The sequence below is a fragment of the Oncorhynchus nerka genome, linkage group LG11 (genome assembly GCF_034236695.1).
Source record: "Oncorhynchus nerka isolate Pitt River linkage group LG11, Oner_Uvic_2.0, whole genome shotgun sequence".
NCBI classification, from domain to species: Eukaryota; Metazoa; Chordata; class Actinopteri; order Salmoniformes; family Salmonidae; genus Oncorhynchus; species Oncorhynchus nerka.
Window position 1 is genome coordinate 30,137,762 of NC_088406.1, and position 16,868 is coordinate 30,154,629.

General features: G+C 42.6%; 1 protein-coding gene across 1 annotated transcript; it reads right to left on the reverse strand.

The window, feature by feature from the left end:
- Window positions 1–3,185: 3,185 nt before the first annotated feature.
- LOC115137594 (somatolactin) lies at window positions 3,186–16,602 on the reverse strand. Its single transcript, XM_029673912.2, has 5 exons — window positions 16,571–16,602; window positions 15,860–16,050; window positions 14,305–14,418; window positions 5,374–5,553; window positions 3,186–5,196 (listed from the first exon to the last, which is right to left on the reverse strand). The coding sequence occupies exons 1-5, from the start codon at window positions 16,584–16,586 to the stop codon at window positions 4,996–4,998; spliced, it is 702 nt and encodes a 233-aa protein (XP_029529772.1). The 5' UTR covers window positions 16,587–16,602; the 3' UTR covers window positions 3,186–4,995.
- Between the last annotated feature and the right edge of the window lie 266 nt (window positions 16,603–16,868).

The following is a 16,868-nucleotide window of genomic DNA, read 5'->3' on the forward strand; positions in this document are numbered from 1 at the left end:
CAAAGACAAAACAAATGGAAAATGAAAAGTGGATCGGCGATGGCTAGAAGGCCGGTGACGTCGACCGCTGAACGCCACCCAAACAAGGAGAGGGACCGACTTAGGCGGAAGTCGTGACAATTCATGACAATGTCCAGACACCATGACAATAAATCAGAGTCCATCTATACATTTGAGGTTTCTTTCCTGCCTTCTTCTATTCGTGGCATGTGAATGTATCACAGGATAAGACAGTGGACCAGCAGAACAGTGGACCAAGGCCCGGGCTTCACGCAGGGACGATTGATGGTCCCTACCCCGCTGAGTTCACAGCCCATAGCCCATTCCCTGAAACCTCCTGGGTAATTGCCTCATTTCCTTGTGGAATAAATCCTGCAGTTCGCCGCACTCACCACAAACCACAAACAGGGGACACCCACAGGGACGATTTCAGCAAGCCTATTCATTTGCTTGCTATTATAAACATCAAACTCTTTTGTACCATTGCTTCTTATAAATGACAGTACACAATGACAATGTGAAAGAAAACAGTACATAGAGTTGGTCTAGGAGATAAAACAAAGAAACAATGGAAGCAAGAGGATATTTGACCATCTTTTGCATTATGCTCTCTGCGAGGGGCTGGTATGTCATACTTATAATGCATGATTTGTTCATGTACATTCAAATAATTTCCTTGACCAATGTGTCACACCAAACCTCACTCACATCCTTAACAGAGGATAATTATAGGCTTTCGACATGTTTCACTGACTTCACTCTGTTCTAAGCCATCCCCCGATCTCCTCTTTCTTACTAGCAGCTTTCCTGAGTGAAACCCTAGCCTGCTATTACAACCTGACGGACTCGGCTTGACGTTCACCAACACATTGGAATTGTTAGGAGGGGGTTGACCCCCTGAACTCCTGACCTCCTGACCTCACCTCCACTAACACGTTGGGGGGGGGGGGGGGGGGGTTGGGACCTTTTCACCACCCGCACACACACACACACGCACGCACGCACGCACGCACGCACGCACGCACACACACACACACACACACACACACACACACACACACACACACACACACACACACACAGTGTTGTCTGACAGCTCTGCACACTGCAGCTCCAGTGGTCCTGGGATCTTGGAGGGAAGATAAGAAGCCCTCTGTCATTCTTTCATGGCCCGAGTCACATTCCCTCTGGTCTGTGGTGGCGTGATAGAAATGGCTTTGTAACGAAGAGCTGCAGTTCGGCTGTCAGAACATGAGGTGCAATTGAACGCCCTCCCCCTTCCTGCTCCTCCCTGCTTGCTTTTTCTACACTCATAGACACACAAACACATCAGATGACAAGTTCTTGCCACTGCTTTTCAGACCAGATGTATCATTAAGGCATGCAAAAAGAAAAAAACTTTGAGGAATCTTGGGAGGGTTGGAGACTGTTTGGGGCTCTCCAAGCTGTCGGTCTGAGAAGTACATGAAAGCAGTGCATGGTGTGGGAGCCAACAGAGGCTCAAGGACTTCATACTGAGGATTCATTCCATATCAAGCCAGCTCCAGCGCCAAAATTCATATTCCATCTACCTGCCTTCCAGCAATCCATGTTCTCCCTTGATCCCTGTCTCTGCCTCTCTCACACACAGATCCCCCCCTCTGCCCCCTATCCATTTCTCTCTCTCCCTGTCTCTCTGTATCTCTCTCTGTATGTCTCTCTGTATCCTCTCTCTGCTGCTCTCTCTGTCTTTCTGTTTCTGTCTTTCTTTCTCTGTCTCTCTCTCGCTCTCTCACTCTCTGCTCTGCTCCACTCTTGCATCCCAGCAGTCTGGATTTCCTTTCCTCGGGTTATAGTAGTTAGACTGTGAAATCATCCAGGCCCCCATCCTCCCCCATTCACTTATAGCAGATTTGTAATATTTATGGCTGCAAAGCCTGGGGGGGGGGGGGGGGGGGCGAGGGGCTGGTCTGCTACTCCTTGGGTGTTGTCAGTGGACGGGGGGCATGGGTGGTGGTGCTTAGGGCAGGCAACCCGAGGCCTAGGCCCCCATGCTGAAGTGATTAGGGGACAGGAAGATGAACCTGACGTTGCTGGCAAAACCTTTGCCACATTGACACTTGATTCGCCGTGACTACTGCTGGCTGATTTACATCTTGTGATAAAGGGAGCTGGGGTCGAATTGACGTGGAGGAGCTATAGATGAGAAGACACTCGTAGAGGATTGTATTACTGGCAAGAAATCCAGACGAGGAACAACTGTCTTTGTTAGCCACTTCCTTTATTGTGTTCACCTTGCTAGTGTGAAATTGGTGTAAACAGGAATAAACAATATGGACCGGCAATTTTAGGCGCATTCTCCAGAGAGCAGGACTAATAGAACTTCTGCTTTTTTATTTTGGCAATCCATCACTCACAACCAGAGCCACTGCTGCAGTCCGGAGTTTTCCTTTGAGGGATAAAGTTATTTCCTCATAAGCTTGCTCAAACCCTGGTCAAGTCTCCTCTACATGAGCCTCTTTGAGAACTTGAAGCTGTTTGACAAATTCCATCTGACTCACAATATATATACTGTATATTTTAATGTATATGCAGAGAGAGGGGCCATACTAGGTCCCATGAATATGATTTCATGTTGCAATGTATCTTACTTTCTTTCCTTCCTGAAACAGTAGGCTAAATGATGTCTGCGTCAAATGTGTGTCAAATGTTCAAAAGCACGTGTCCAGCTCTATAACACATCAGCATTCCACTGCCACATTTACATTTTGCTCTCAATAGGAGGCATCTTCAGTTACATGTAGGCCTAGATCAAAGGGTATATTTTAGTGGACAGAGAAAACTGCAATCTTCTCAGATGAAAAGGTCTTGAAGACAGAGTACTGCTGCCACCTGGTGCAATGGGGTGGGAAGAAGAGGGAAATCATGTAGTCCAGCGGTTCCCAAACTTTTTCACTCGGATCCACCAGTCCATCATTGGGGAACATGCCCCTCCTCCCCAGTTTTAAAGCTCATTTCCTGCAATTCTACACATTTTTGCCATGTCTTATGTGTGTTTATGTGATATGTGATTGAGTCAAACATCAGAACAAAATCAAGAACAAAAAAAAGGGGAAAAAGGAACAGTCAGGCTCCCCCTGCCAACCCCTCAGTTTGGGAACCACTGATGTAGTCCAAAAGAGTCATATCAATATCAATTTCAAATGTGCAACATAAACTATTGTCTTTATTGATAATCACAAACGTACTGTGCCTTTTCTACTAAAGCCGTATTTTGGTAACATGGCATGAAATACACATAATTATTATCTACAGATCATTTTACAACTGAGACATTTCCAAGGAACATGTTTTTCATTAGAAAAGGAAACATGTTGACGTATTGCCTAGTTACTGTAGGGGAAGCTTTGAGCTCTTACAGCAGAAAAGGAAACATGTTGATGTATTGCCTAGTTACTGTAGGGGAAGCTTTGAGCTCTTACAGCAGAAAAGGAAACATGTTGACGTATTGCCTAGTTACTGTAGTGGAAGCTTTGAGCTCTTACAGCAGAAAAGGAAACATGTTGACGTATTGCCTAGTTACTGTAGGGGAAGCTTTGAGCTCTTACAGCAGAAAAGGTGAGTAATTTCCCTGAAACCAGATATACTTTAGTATTAGGAGGAGCAATGATGGGTTATAACGCAGTCGGGTTGGGCAGTGTACCCCTTTCCATCCTTGCAATGTTTCCCTTAATAACAGACCATCAGTGTTGCCATAGGGATACAAAAACTCTAGAAGATGTGTTTAAAATGGTGCCTTGGGGTTGCATACAGGAGCTTTTAGTCCAATGTTTGTAATTAGTCTGTCCTGTCTGTCAGGCTGTTTTTTTCTTTCTTCCATTTCATCATCCTTCCCAAGATACTTCCTTTAACTTCTCTGTCATAGCTAAGAAGGTTAATTGAACCATAGCTTTGACCAAATGCATTCTCACAAAGCCAATATTTCAGATCAGAGAAAATTCCCTTCTTTCAGCTCTTCAGTTACTGATGGTTATGTCTTTTCTTTTGTTTATGGCACATGGATACCTCTACTCTTTCCTAAGCATTGCTATAGGACCAGTGGAACAGTTTCATGCTAACCCTCCAGCAATGTTCCATTTAAATTAACAAAGACACATTGATTGTCCATGTTCCTATTTTGGTTTTGCCAGTTACAAGCATCATCAAGGTATTTTGCAAGGTATCTAAAAATAGTCCTTACTTAACACCTCATTCTGACCTCTGTGTAAATTTGAGATAAACACTATCTGGTATGGGCATAATTAAAAATAATCCTACTCCATATCCTGTCCAACAAACCATTTGTATTTTTTTACTCTCCTGTCCAATTCCTCTTTCAATACTATTTAAAAAAAAAATACCTTCTCTACCTGTCAGAATATCTCTAGACCTTCTCTTTGTCTGCAGTGTCTGCTCTTCCTTTGACTCCCGTCTCCTACCGAGTGTGTTTCATTTTACTAATGCAGAGGTGAAGCCAGCTCAACTAGAAGAACAGAATCTCTCCGAATACACAAGGGGCAACAGAAATAATAAAAACAATGTAGAACCAGGGAGGAATACAAACGCCAGTTGAGAACAAAGAAAATTGAAATCAATGGGAAAATATGCAATTTTCTTTCTCTTTTTTTACATAGCAAGATGCAAATCATCCTTTGGGATCGCCCTGCAACGCCTAGCCAAGTAAAACAAATATAGAGGAAAATATCAAATGCAGCTTTTCTAAAAAAAATGGCAAACAATTACACTTACGAAATTTTTGGGAAACAGTCAGTTGCTGACATACTGTATTGAACTAGGCACGAGGTAAGACACCCTAAGGCAGTGGTCATATCAGTCGACCTCACTATGTGTTTAAGGCAAATAAGGGGGCACCAGAAGCAGGGAGGATTTTTTTAAAGCTAGTCTCATGATGGGGGGGTAGTGTCTTTTTTATTCCATATAATAGTAGGGTTTGAATGGGGTGGGAATAGTTGTTCTCTAATGAAGGAAACAGCTGTATTTGTCAGTCTGGCGACACTTGAGGAGCTTGAGGAAGGTCTCCATCTTGTGGGCGTCCTTCTTGAAGCAGCTGAGCAGAGTGTAGTCCCTCAGAACTGACTCCAGCACCTCAGGCTGCAGGGCGTACGGAGCCACACCCTGCTCATAGTAGGAGGTGGTCAGCATGTCATCGTCCAGCATCTATAGTACACAGCAAGGACAAAACAGAGTAGACAGGGGGATGGGGAGAGAGAGAGAGAGAGAGGTGAAGTCTAGGAAATGAGGCATAGATAGAAGAGAAAGAGATGTGTGAAAATGCATTGGGCTAAAGGAGAAAATGCCTAAAAGCTACAAGTATCAGAGTAACTGCTGAAGTACCTTCCTGATGAGGACCACCACTCCTTGCTCCAAACTAAGGAGTTTTTCTGACACCCATTTGGTCTTTTTGAGTAGAGTGTCGGGGGCGTCATCATAGCGGTCCAAGGTGGTTTGCAGGTACACCAATGGCTCAATCCAGGACTGGACCAGAATTAGGACAGAGTGGAGGAGCCACTTGTCCTGCACAACACAGTTTATGTTAAGGAGCACAGTTTGAGTATTGTGACTATTGTGTACTGAACAGTACCGTATATTTGAAAGGATTGATTTGAATTGTTGCTATTGTGCAGTTTTAGTACAGTCATGTAACTGGATTCAGCTAAAGCAATTACATATTAAGCTAAAAATAATGACCCTAAAATCACAGAGGGAATAGCTTCAACAGTACAGTCACCGATACAGTATATCTGAAATAAACATTACAGTGTTAAAAGTACAAGGAAAGGGGTTTTCTGTACTCAATTATCATCCCCCTGCTCCAAACTAACAGGGTTGCACTTGTCACTTGTACGTTGTAGAGGAATAATTATAGAGATGCATGTTTGAGCAAGCCAAATCTTCCCACCTGGACCTTTATATATGTGCTGCTGCGTAGTTTCCAACTCACAGCCTTAGCTGACCTTAAAGCTAAAGAGTTTGAAAAATGTCCCATCCTGAAGCTTTTAAATGTCCTAATGCTGCTCTCTAGTCACGTTACACTGCTTGTTGGTAAGCGAACGCTCCTTCTATCTGTCTCTCCTTAACTTGTTGAACAGTGTTTTGGCTCACTGGCCCTCAATTTACTGCTTGTTTCTTTCTACAGCACCAACTTGTGTTGATCATCTCCTGCTTGTATAGTGTATGTGCAGGCAGAATCCATACAGAGAGCAAGTCCTCCATTTTCTCTCTGGTGTGTGACTCAGCTGTGTGTTGCTTGTGTATTTGCCATTTCACAGACTGTGCTTGTTTCGGGAGGCGGTGTGCAAGCTAGTAACTTAAACAAAACTTTTAGTACATTTTTGTCAAGAAGAGAGACACGGAAGCCTAGCTAGCCTGTAATTTCTAAAATAGGTGGCTAACGAATGGTTTCAACGCTGAAGGAGCTTTATTCCGGGGCAATATGGACCATCCAGACTTTCAATGTAGCAACGGTTTGCTCACAGAGGACCACAGAGGCAAAGTGGCTACTCTTAGCAAACAAGAAGCACACTTACACAAGCTACTGGGGAATCCACATCCACCTACTTTCTCTTTCTCTTCTACTCAAGTAGCTGGATGCCACTCTGACCTGATGGAAGTGTCGCCGCCGTGTCATCTCTCTAGAACCGACTGTCCGGTAGTCCGCAAGACAGAATGGAGTTAGTAGGATGTTTCTGGATGACTTAGTGGATGTTCCTATTCTTGACCCTGCCAACCAGCCACGTAGGCACGTCACTCGCCGTGGAATTCGAAAGCAGCAGCCTTTTGCAATAGGGGCTTCCTTGGCAGTGGGAAGCCCGGACCGGACACAAACTTCATCCCTGGGGGCTTCCGCTTCAAGATCTGATCCAGAGCTACCTGTGCCTTTGTCCCCTGTTCTGACTCCCTCTCCCGTGGCTTCTACGGTAAATGGGGCTTCATTGGTTATGGAAGGCTCGAACCGGGTGGAAAAATTTGCAAGCGTGTGCAAGATTCCACCCTCACAAGTCCTCGACTGGTCTCTTGAATCACACGAAGCGCAGGAATGGGTGGATTTCTTCTTCCATCTTTCCAGCTGTTGCCTTATGTCACTCTATGGTAAGAAACATCTCGGTTTCTGGAGCAAAAAACAGGATTTGAAGAATTAATTGGGTCTACGCTGGACACCCCACCCTCCCAAAAAATGAGCAGGCTTATAACACTTCACAAATGGCAACATGACTACTGCAGCTCCTTGGGTGTAACTTTTGTAGACAACTTGGACAACTTTTGGAAGCAGAGGCTGCTCTCCAATGGGGATTGCACCATGCAACAATTTTTACCGAGTTACAGTTCATATAAGGAAATCAGTGAACTTAAATAAATAAATTTGGCCTTAATAAATGAATTTCAAATGACTGAGGAATACAGATATGAAAATGTTGGTCACAAAATATATTTTTATTTAACCTTTATTTAACTAGGCAAGTCAGTTAAGAACTAATAATTTGTTACAATGATGGCCTACCTTTAAAAATATACCTTACAAAAAAGTAGGGGAATGGATAGCTTTAAAAAATATATATGCCTTAAAAAAAGGATAGGGGAATGGATCAGAAAACCAGTCAGTATCTGGTGTGACGAATTCAGCGAGACACATCTCCTTTGCATAGAGTTGATGAGGCTATTGATTGTGACCTGTGGAATGTTGTCACACTCCTCTTCAATGGCTGTGCGAAGTTGCTGGATATTGGCGGGAACTGGAACATGACATGGGTCCGTACATTATCATGCTGAAACATGATGTGATGGTGGTGGATGAATGGCACGACAATGGACCTCAGGATCTAGTCACAGTATCCCTGTGCATTGAAATTGCCATTGATAAAATGCAATTGTGTTCGTTATCCGTAGCTTATCCCTGTCCACACCCAAACCCCACCGCCACCATGGGGCAGTCTGTTAACAATGTTGACATCAGCAAACCGCTCGCCCACACGACACCATACATGCAGTTGTGAGGTCAGTTGAAATTTCTGCCAAATTCTCAAAAAATTACATTGGAGGCGGCTTATGGTAGAGAAATTAAAGTTAAATTATCTTGCAACAACTCTGGTGGACATTCCTGCAGTCAGCATGCCAATTGCACACTGCCTTGAAACGTAAGACATTTTTGGCATTGTGCTGTGTGATTTTATTTTTGAGTGGCCTTTGATTGTCCCCAGCCCAAGGCTCACCTGTGTAATGATCACGCTGTTTATACAGCTTTTTGATATGCCACACTTTTCAGGTGGATGGATTATCTTGGCAAAGGAGAAATGCTCCCTAACAGGGATGTAAACAAATTTGTGCAGAATATTTTAGTTAAATACGCTTTTTGTGCAAATGGAACATTTCTGGGATCATTTATTTTAACTCATGAAACATGGGACCAACACTTTACATAAGGAGTTCAAATTTTTGTTCGGTATATTTATTGCCGCGGTTTACCGCCTCCCAGTCACTTCAGCAGAGGCTCTTGATATTTCTTCTGATAATTTAAAACCCTTTCTGGTATCTGAACTGGTTGTATTAGGACATATAAATCTTCATTGGCTTACGCGTGCCTCAGATCAGTTTAAGGATATCTGTCTTGAGTTCAACTTGACTTGGCTGATAACAAAACCCACTCGGACTAAAGTAAAAAGAACCTTTCCAACTCCTCATTGATTGAGCTTATCCTGACTAACCGTCCCATAAGTATTTGCCCTAGGCTTGCATTAGAGTAACCAAATTGACCCTCTAATAATTGTGAAGATTTTTTTTTTTTAAATCGCACCCAATTGCAAGATTTTTTTTCTACTTAGCTGCATACCAGACCCTATTTTGGCACTTCCATTTTTACCTCTCTGGCTGATAAACATGGCCCTTTCAAGCAAACCAAACGAATCCATGGAACTCCCCTGTACTCTCAGACCTCCTCTTGATAAGAAATCAAGCCTGGGCCAAGGCTAATCAAAATGTCTCGTTAGCTGATTGGCAGCTATTTAGGCAATTGAGAAATAGGTGCACTGCCTCGGGATAAACAGGCCAAATCAAAATTCTTCCTTAGCGCTGTGGCACACTCTGGTATTCATCCCTCTAAATTCTGCAAAATTGTTAATTCACTGTAATTCCTCTGCTTCCCTGACTAAGCAAGTAGTTTAATACGATTTTTGATGATTTCTAGCTGGTTTCCTATTTGAAAGAAATGGAGGTCACACTGGACTTTGCCAATCAGTTGACTGTTCTTCCCACATACAGCCTCCAGTTGCCTCGATGAACAATCAGTCAACCTCAGGTGACATGGGGAATGGTAGTCAGGGATTTTCTGTTTGGCAACTCAGAAACAGAAGTTCTTGCTGACTTATTATCCATTGACACCAATAAGTCATTAGGGGCCTATTAAATATGCAGCACCTGTCATTTCAGGCTCAGTAACATTTTTTATTTAACTTAGGTGTTAGGAAATATTCCAAAAGTGTTGAAAGCAGCTTCTGTGCTACCACTCCATAAGGGTGGGGATAGTAGTGATCTCGATAATTATCGACACATTTCAGGCTCCCTTGTCTTGCAAAAATATTTGACTCATTGTTCAACAAACAGCTACGTTATTTTCTATCTGTAATTGTATTTTTTATGTTGGTCAACCTGGATCTGGAAAATTTCAAGAACTATCAAGCGCTATGATGAAACTGGCCCTCATGAGGACTGCCACAGGAAAGTAAGAACCAGCGTTACCTCTGCTGCAGAGGATAAGTTCATTCGCGTTACCAGCTCAAATAAATGCTTCACAGAGTTCAAGTAAGAGAATACATCTCAACATCAACTGTTCAGAGGAGACTGTATGAATCAGGCATTCATGTTCGAATTGCTGCAAAGAAACCACTACAAAAGGACACCAATAATAAGAAGAGACTTGTTTGGGCCAAGAAACATGAGCAATGGACATTACACCACCCGATGTCACAGGAAGGCCATAAAGATCATCAAGGACAACAACGACCCAAGCCACTGCCTGTTCACCCCGCTATCATCCAGAAGGCGAGGTCAGTACAGGTGCATCAAAGCAGGGACTGAGAGACTGAAAAACAGCTTCGATCTCAAGGCCATCAGATTGTTAAACAGCCACCACTAACATTGAGTGGCTGCTGCCAACACACTGACTCAACTCCAGCCACTTTAATAATGGAAAAATTGATGTAAAAAATGTATCACTAGCCACATTAAACAATGCCACTTAATATAATGTTTATATACCCTACATTACTCATCTGATATGTATATACTGTACTCTATACCATCTACTGCATGTTGCCATCTTTATGTAATACATGTATCACTAGCCACTGCAAACAATGCCACTTTTATATGTTTACATACCCTACATTACTCATCTGATATGTATATACCGTACTCGATACCATCTACTGTATCTTGCCTATGCCGTTCTGTACCATCACTCATTCATATATCTTTATGTACATATTATTCATCCCTTTACACTTGTGTGTATAAGGTAGTTGTTGTGAAATTGTTAGGTTAGATTACTCGTTTGTTATTTACGACATTGTCGGAACTAGAAGCACAAGCATTTTGCTACACTTGCATTAACATCTGCTAACCATGTGTATGTGACAAATAAAATTTGATTTGAATTAAAATTTGATTTGATTTGGAAATCTGTCCGTGTGTCTGATGAGTCAAAATTTGCGATTTATCTTCCAACCTCTGTGTCTTTGTGAACGTATGATCTCTGCATGTAAGGGCTATTTGACCAAGAAGGAGAGTGATGGAGTGCTGCATCTGTCACACCCTGATCTTCCCCATTATCCCCAGTGCATTTATACCTGTGTTCTCTGTTTGTATGTTGCCAGTTCGTCTTGTCTCGTCAAGTCTACCAGCGTGTTTTTTCCATGCTCCTGTTTTTCCTAGTCTCTGTTTTTAAGCACTCTCAGTTCCGCCCTTTTCTGCCTGCCCTGACACTGAGCTTGCCTGCCTGAGCATTCAGCCTGCCCTGACCTCGAGCCTGCCTGCTGCCCTGTAACTTTCGGACTCTGACCTGGTTAATTAACTTCTGCCTGTCCTTGATCTGCCCATTACCTGCCCCTTATATTTGAATAAATATCAGAGACTCTAACCATCTGCCTCTTGTGTTTGCATCTGGGTCTCGTCCTGTGTCGTTATAGCATCAGATGACCTGGCCTCCACAATCACCCGACCTCAAGCCAAATGAGACGGTTTGGGATGAGTTGGACTGTAGAGTGAAGGAAAAGCAGCCAACAAGCGCTCAGCATATGTGGGAACTCCTTCAAGACTGTTTGAAAAGCATTCCACGTGAAGCTGGTTGAGAGAATGCCAAGAGTGTGCAAAGCTGTCATCAAGGCAAAGGTTGGCTACTTTGAAGAATCTCAAATAATACAAATATATTGTGATTTATTTAACACTTTTTTGGTTACTACATGATTCCATGTGTTATTTCATAGTGTTGACATCTTCACTATTATTCTACATAAAGACAAAGCAAAACTTTTTCATTTTTTTGCAAATGTATAAAAAACAAAAAATAGAAGGTATTCAGACCCTTTGCAATGAGACTTGAAATTTAGCTCAGGTGCATCTTGATTCCATTGATCATCCTACAACTTGATTGGAGTCCACCTTTGGTAAATTCAATTGATTGGACATGATTTGGAAAGACACACACCTGTTTATATAATGTCCCACAGTTGACAGTGCATGTCAGAGCAAAAACCAAGCCTTAAGGTAAAAGGAATTGTCCGTAAAGCTCAGAGACAGGATTGTGTTAAGGCACAGATCTGGAGAAGGGTACCAAAAACTTCTGCAGCATTGAAGGTCCCCAAGAACACAGTGGCCTCCATCATTCTTAAATGTAAGATGTTTAGAACCACCAATACTCTTCCTAGAGCTGGCTCCCCGGCCAAACTGAGCAATCAGGGGAGAAGGACCTTGGTCAGGGAGGTGACCAAGAACCCGATGGTCTCTCTGACCAAGTTCCAGAGTTCCTCTGCGGAGATGGGAGAACCTTCCAGGACAACAACCATCTCTGCAGCACTCCACCAATCAGGCCTTTATGGTAGAGTAGCCAGACAGAAGCCACTTCTCAGTAAAAGACACATGACAGCCCACTTGGAGTATGCCAAAAGGCACCTAAAAGAGTCTCAGACCATGAGAAACAAGATTCTCTGGTCTGATGACACCCAGATTGATCTCTTTGGCCTGAATGCCAAGTGTCACGTTTAGAGGAAACCTGGGACCGCTCATCACCTGGCCAATACAATCCCTGCAGTGAAACATGGTGGTGGCAGCATCATGCTGTGGGGATTTTTCAGCGGCAGAGACTGGGAGACTAGTCAGGATCGAAGGAAAGATGAGCGAAGCAAAATACAGAGTGATACTTGATGAAACCTGCTCCAGAGACTGGGGCGAAGGTTCACCTTCCAACAGGACAACATCCCTAATCATACGGCCAAGACAACGCAGAAGTGGCTTTGGGACAACTCGTAATGTCCTTGAGTGGCCCAGCCAGAGCCTGGACTTGATCCCGATCAAATATCTCTGGAGAGACCTGAAAATAGCTGTGCAGCAACTCTCCCCATCCAACCTGACAGATCTTGAGAGGATCGGCAGAGAGGAACGGAAGAAACTCCCCAAGTACAGGTGTGCCAAGCTTGTAGCGTCATACCGAAGAAGACTTGAGGCTGTAATCACTGCTGAAGGTGCTTCAACAAAGTACTGAGTAAAGGGTCTGAATACTTATGTAAATTAAATATTTCAGTTTATTTTATTTTCATACATTCCCCCCCCCCAAAAAAAAAAATCGAAAAACTTGTTTTTGCTTTGTCATTATGGGCTATTGTGTGTAGATTGATGAGGGGGACAAAACTACTTAATACATTTTAGAATAAGGCTGAAACGTAACAAAATGTGGAAGAAATTATGGGGCCTGATTACTTTCCTAATGCACTGTATTCACTTGTATGCAGACGATACAGTGTTGTATTTCATTGCTCCTTCGGTTGGCCAAGTCTTTTCACATTTGAAGTCTGATTTTTAAGCACTGCAGATGTCACTATTGAATCTAAAGTTAGTGCTAAATGCAACCAACAAAATGCATGCTTTTTTTCTAGGTCCCATAACCCAGATTTACATGAATGTGTAATGACCAGTTTGAACGGTACACAATATGAGCAATTTCCTTTGTACATGTATCTTGTTATCTGGCTTTATGACACACTGTCATTTTAAAATATGTCACTGCTGCTGAAAAAGTAGAAGTTCAAAGGGATATCATCTACTGTATATGCATGCAGCAGCATCTACACTTAGATGTTGTTTTCCATTGTGTCCTTAAGTTGATTACTGATGATGGTTATAGAACTCACCTTTGTGTTTTGTTTCAAAAAGTGTCTTGGGCCACTTTGTATGTAAGGAGAGAGCAGCATTTTCTTGTGTTCATCTACAAAGCACTCCTGCATAAACGTCTTATGTGTCTGTCATCATTAATTCAATTTAGACTTACTCACAGAGCCCTCTGAAATGAAATGTTCTGGTCCACCTTGGTGAGTTCAGAGTAATGATCGGAGACCTCTTATGTTGATAAATGTGTCTGTTTTTCTTCATATGTTTTGTAATGTTGTATATTGTATGTGTTTGATGTATTTAAGCATGGCTCATGTGTAAAAGAGATCCTAGTCTCAGTATGACTGCCCTGTCAAAATAAAGGTTAAAAAATAAATATATATATATATACATAAATAATAATACAAATAATAATAATAATAATGGTGGTAGCAAGGGACATTTTCAAGACTTCTCAAGAATAATTAGGCCTAACTTATGTTTAATCGGCCAAAACAATACACCACAGAAGATGGCACTACAGAGACAGAAGACTCACTCATACGTTAAGTGACCATAACTATAAAGCGACACATTGTTTCTATGCACCACCAATGCTGTTTTGTGATTTGGGGATACACACACAGGCAGATGTGTGTGTGTGGTGTGTGTGTGTGTGTGTGTGTGTGTGTGTGTGTGTGTGTGTGTGTGTGTGTGTGTGTGTGTGTGTGTGTGTGTGTGTGTGTGTGTGTGTGTGTGTGTGTGTGTGTGGAGTTCCACAATCATAGAAGGAAGACATCTCAATTGGCAGAAATTAAGACAAAAGTCCAAACAAACACAAAGACAGAGCTAGAGAGAGAGTGAGTGAGAGCGAGAGAGAGAAAACAGTAGAGCGTCCAGCTCCCATCTGCTTACCGAGATCTGCTGGATTTCGCTTTTGGAGCCCGGGATGGAGAAGGCCTTGGTGGCGCATGTGTATCCTGCCTGGTTCCTCTGGGAGCGCATAGGGAAAGGGACAAACATCTCCTCCTATGTAGCAAACAGACAGGGAACAAGGAACAACATGGAAGATAAACACAGACTCATGCTCCGCTAACCCCAGCCAATAGAGACGAGCCGTCTGTCAACTGAGCTACAAGCAGAGCGGCTGGAGTTTTCTTCTTCAACATATTCTCATCTGTTGGCCTCATGCAGTGTCTTTCCAATAATGAGAAGATACATGATGTTTCCATTTCAAAGCCGATGCTGGTTCTGTACTCTCATATGGAAGGGAATCGTATGGGCTTTCCTGCTACTGAAAACCACAATATGAATGCACAGCACAGCATATCATTATCAGCATTGTCTTGATTCTGTACCTTCCATAAATCATTATTTGTCTGAGGAGAGTTGGGAAACTACTTTGAAGCTATAAAGTGCTGGTTATATTGGTGGAGCATATAGCAAAAGGATTGGTAGGGTATATGCAGTATTTCCATAGGACTTCCCCAAAACACAGGGCACATACACTACCATTCAAACGTTTGGGGTCACTTAGAAATGTCCTTGTTTTTGAAAGAAAAGCACATTTTTGTCCATTAAAATAACATCAAATTGATAAGAAATACAGTGTCGACATTGTTAATGTTGTAAATGCCTATTCTAGCTGGAAACGGCTGATGTTTTATGGAATATCTAGTATATAGGCATACAGAGGCCCATTATCAGCAACCATCACTCCTGTGTTCCAATGGCACGTTGTGTTAACTAATTCACGTTTATAATTTTAAAAGGCTAATTGATCATTAGAAAACCCTTTGCAATTATGTTAGCAAAGCTGAATTGCCAAGACACTGAAGATCTCGTACAACGCTGTGTACTACTCCCTTCTCAAAACAGCGCAAACTGGCCCAAACCAGAATAGAACGAGTGGGAGACCACGGTGCACTACTGAGCAAGAGGACAAGCACATTAGAGTTTCTAGTTTGAGAAACAGATGCCTCAACTGGCAGCTTCGTTAAATAGTACCCACAAAACACCAGTCTCAACGACAACAGTGAAGAGGCAACACTGAGATTTTAGATTCCATCTCTCACAGTTGAAGTGTACCTATGATAAATATTACAGACCTCTACATGCTTTGTAAGTAGGAAAACCTGCAAAATCGGCAGTGTATCAAAAACTTGTTCTCCCCACTGTAGATATTCCTTTAAAAATCAGCCGTTTACAGCTACAATAGTCATTTACAACATTAACAATGTCTACACTATATTTCTGATCAATTTGATGTTATTTTAATAGACAAAAAAATGGATTTTCTTTCAAAAACATTGACATTTCTAAGTGACCCCAAACTTTTGAACGGTATTGTATACTGTGAAACACTAAGCTCTCCAGCTGCACACAGATATGAATGACCACATTTCTTCAGTGGGTATCTCAGAGGAGGTACGTTGGAAATGTCGGAAGTACGTAGGAGTGTGGTACTCACAAACAGAGTGCAGGACTCCTCAGAGACACGGTAGATGAGCTCGGCGTGTTGGATGACCCGGTCCAGTAGTTTCTCCTTGGAGATGGAGGCACATAGTATGATGCTGCCCTGCTCGTCCTTACACTCCAGAGGGACACCCAAGGACACCAGACAGGGCCAGAGTAGCACTGCCCACACAACACTCTGCATGACTGAGTAGAGACACACACACACACACACACACACACACACACACACACACACACACACACACACACACACACACACACACACACACACACACACACACACACACACACACACACACACACACACACACACACACACACATACACACACACACACACACAAGAAATACCCACAACCAATATAGCTATACAATTAGCCAGCAATGTCTATAGTTATTTTCTCTAACTGCACTACCAACAATAGACCTACAGATAGCAAAGGCTGCGTCCAATATCGTTCTAGTAATTTTATTGTACTTCCGGCGCCGACAGAGATGGCCACCTCTCTTTGCGTTCCTAGGAAACTATGCAGTATTTTGTTTTATATTACTGCACGGTCGGAACTAGAAGCACAAGCATTTCGCTACACTCGCATTAACATCTGCTAACCATGTGTATGTGACAAATAAAATTTTACTTGATTAAATTGCTCATAAAATTATTGATCATATCGCACATTCTCTCTGAAGGGTGTATAAAGTACCTTGCATCATGTTCATTCTGTCAGGACAGTTGTCTTCCTACTAGCATCTTTTACGGCACCAGGGACCTTTATATGGATTCAACAGGCCATAAATGAGGCAAAAGGATGAAGGGTTCTTACGTAGGTTTTTGGTAAGGGGATATGTTCTTACCCGTCCAACATACTCTGATCACTATGGATTGTATTCAGATAGGAGAGGACCTTACAGGTTTCAGAGACTTTGCCTGGTGTATTTGTTCACTGTTGACCATTGTTGAGAGATTCCTTCAAAATTCTCCCATATGCCTGAGGATACACC

Coding starts and splice junctions, on each gene's coding strand:
- LOC115137594 (XM_029673912.2), bottom strand. Junction 5,554..14,304: donor GCGAAATCCAGCAGATCTCG/GTAAGCAGATGG, acceptor TGTGTTGTGCAG/GACAAGTGGCTCCTCCACTC. Junction 5,197..5,373: donor TGGTGGTCCTCATCAGGAAG/GTACTTCAGCAG, acceptor TGTGTACTATAG/ATGCTGGACGATGACATGCT.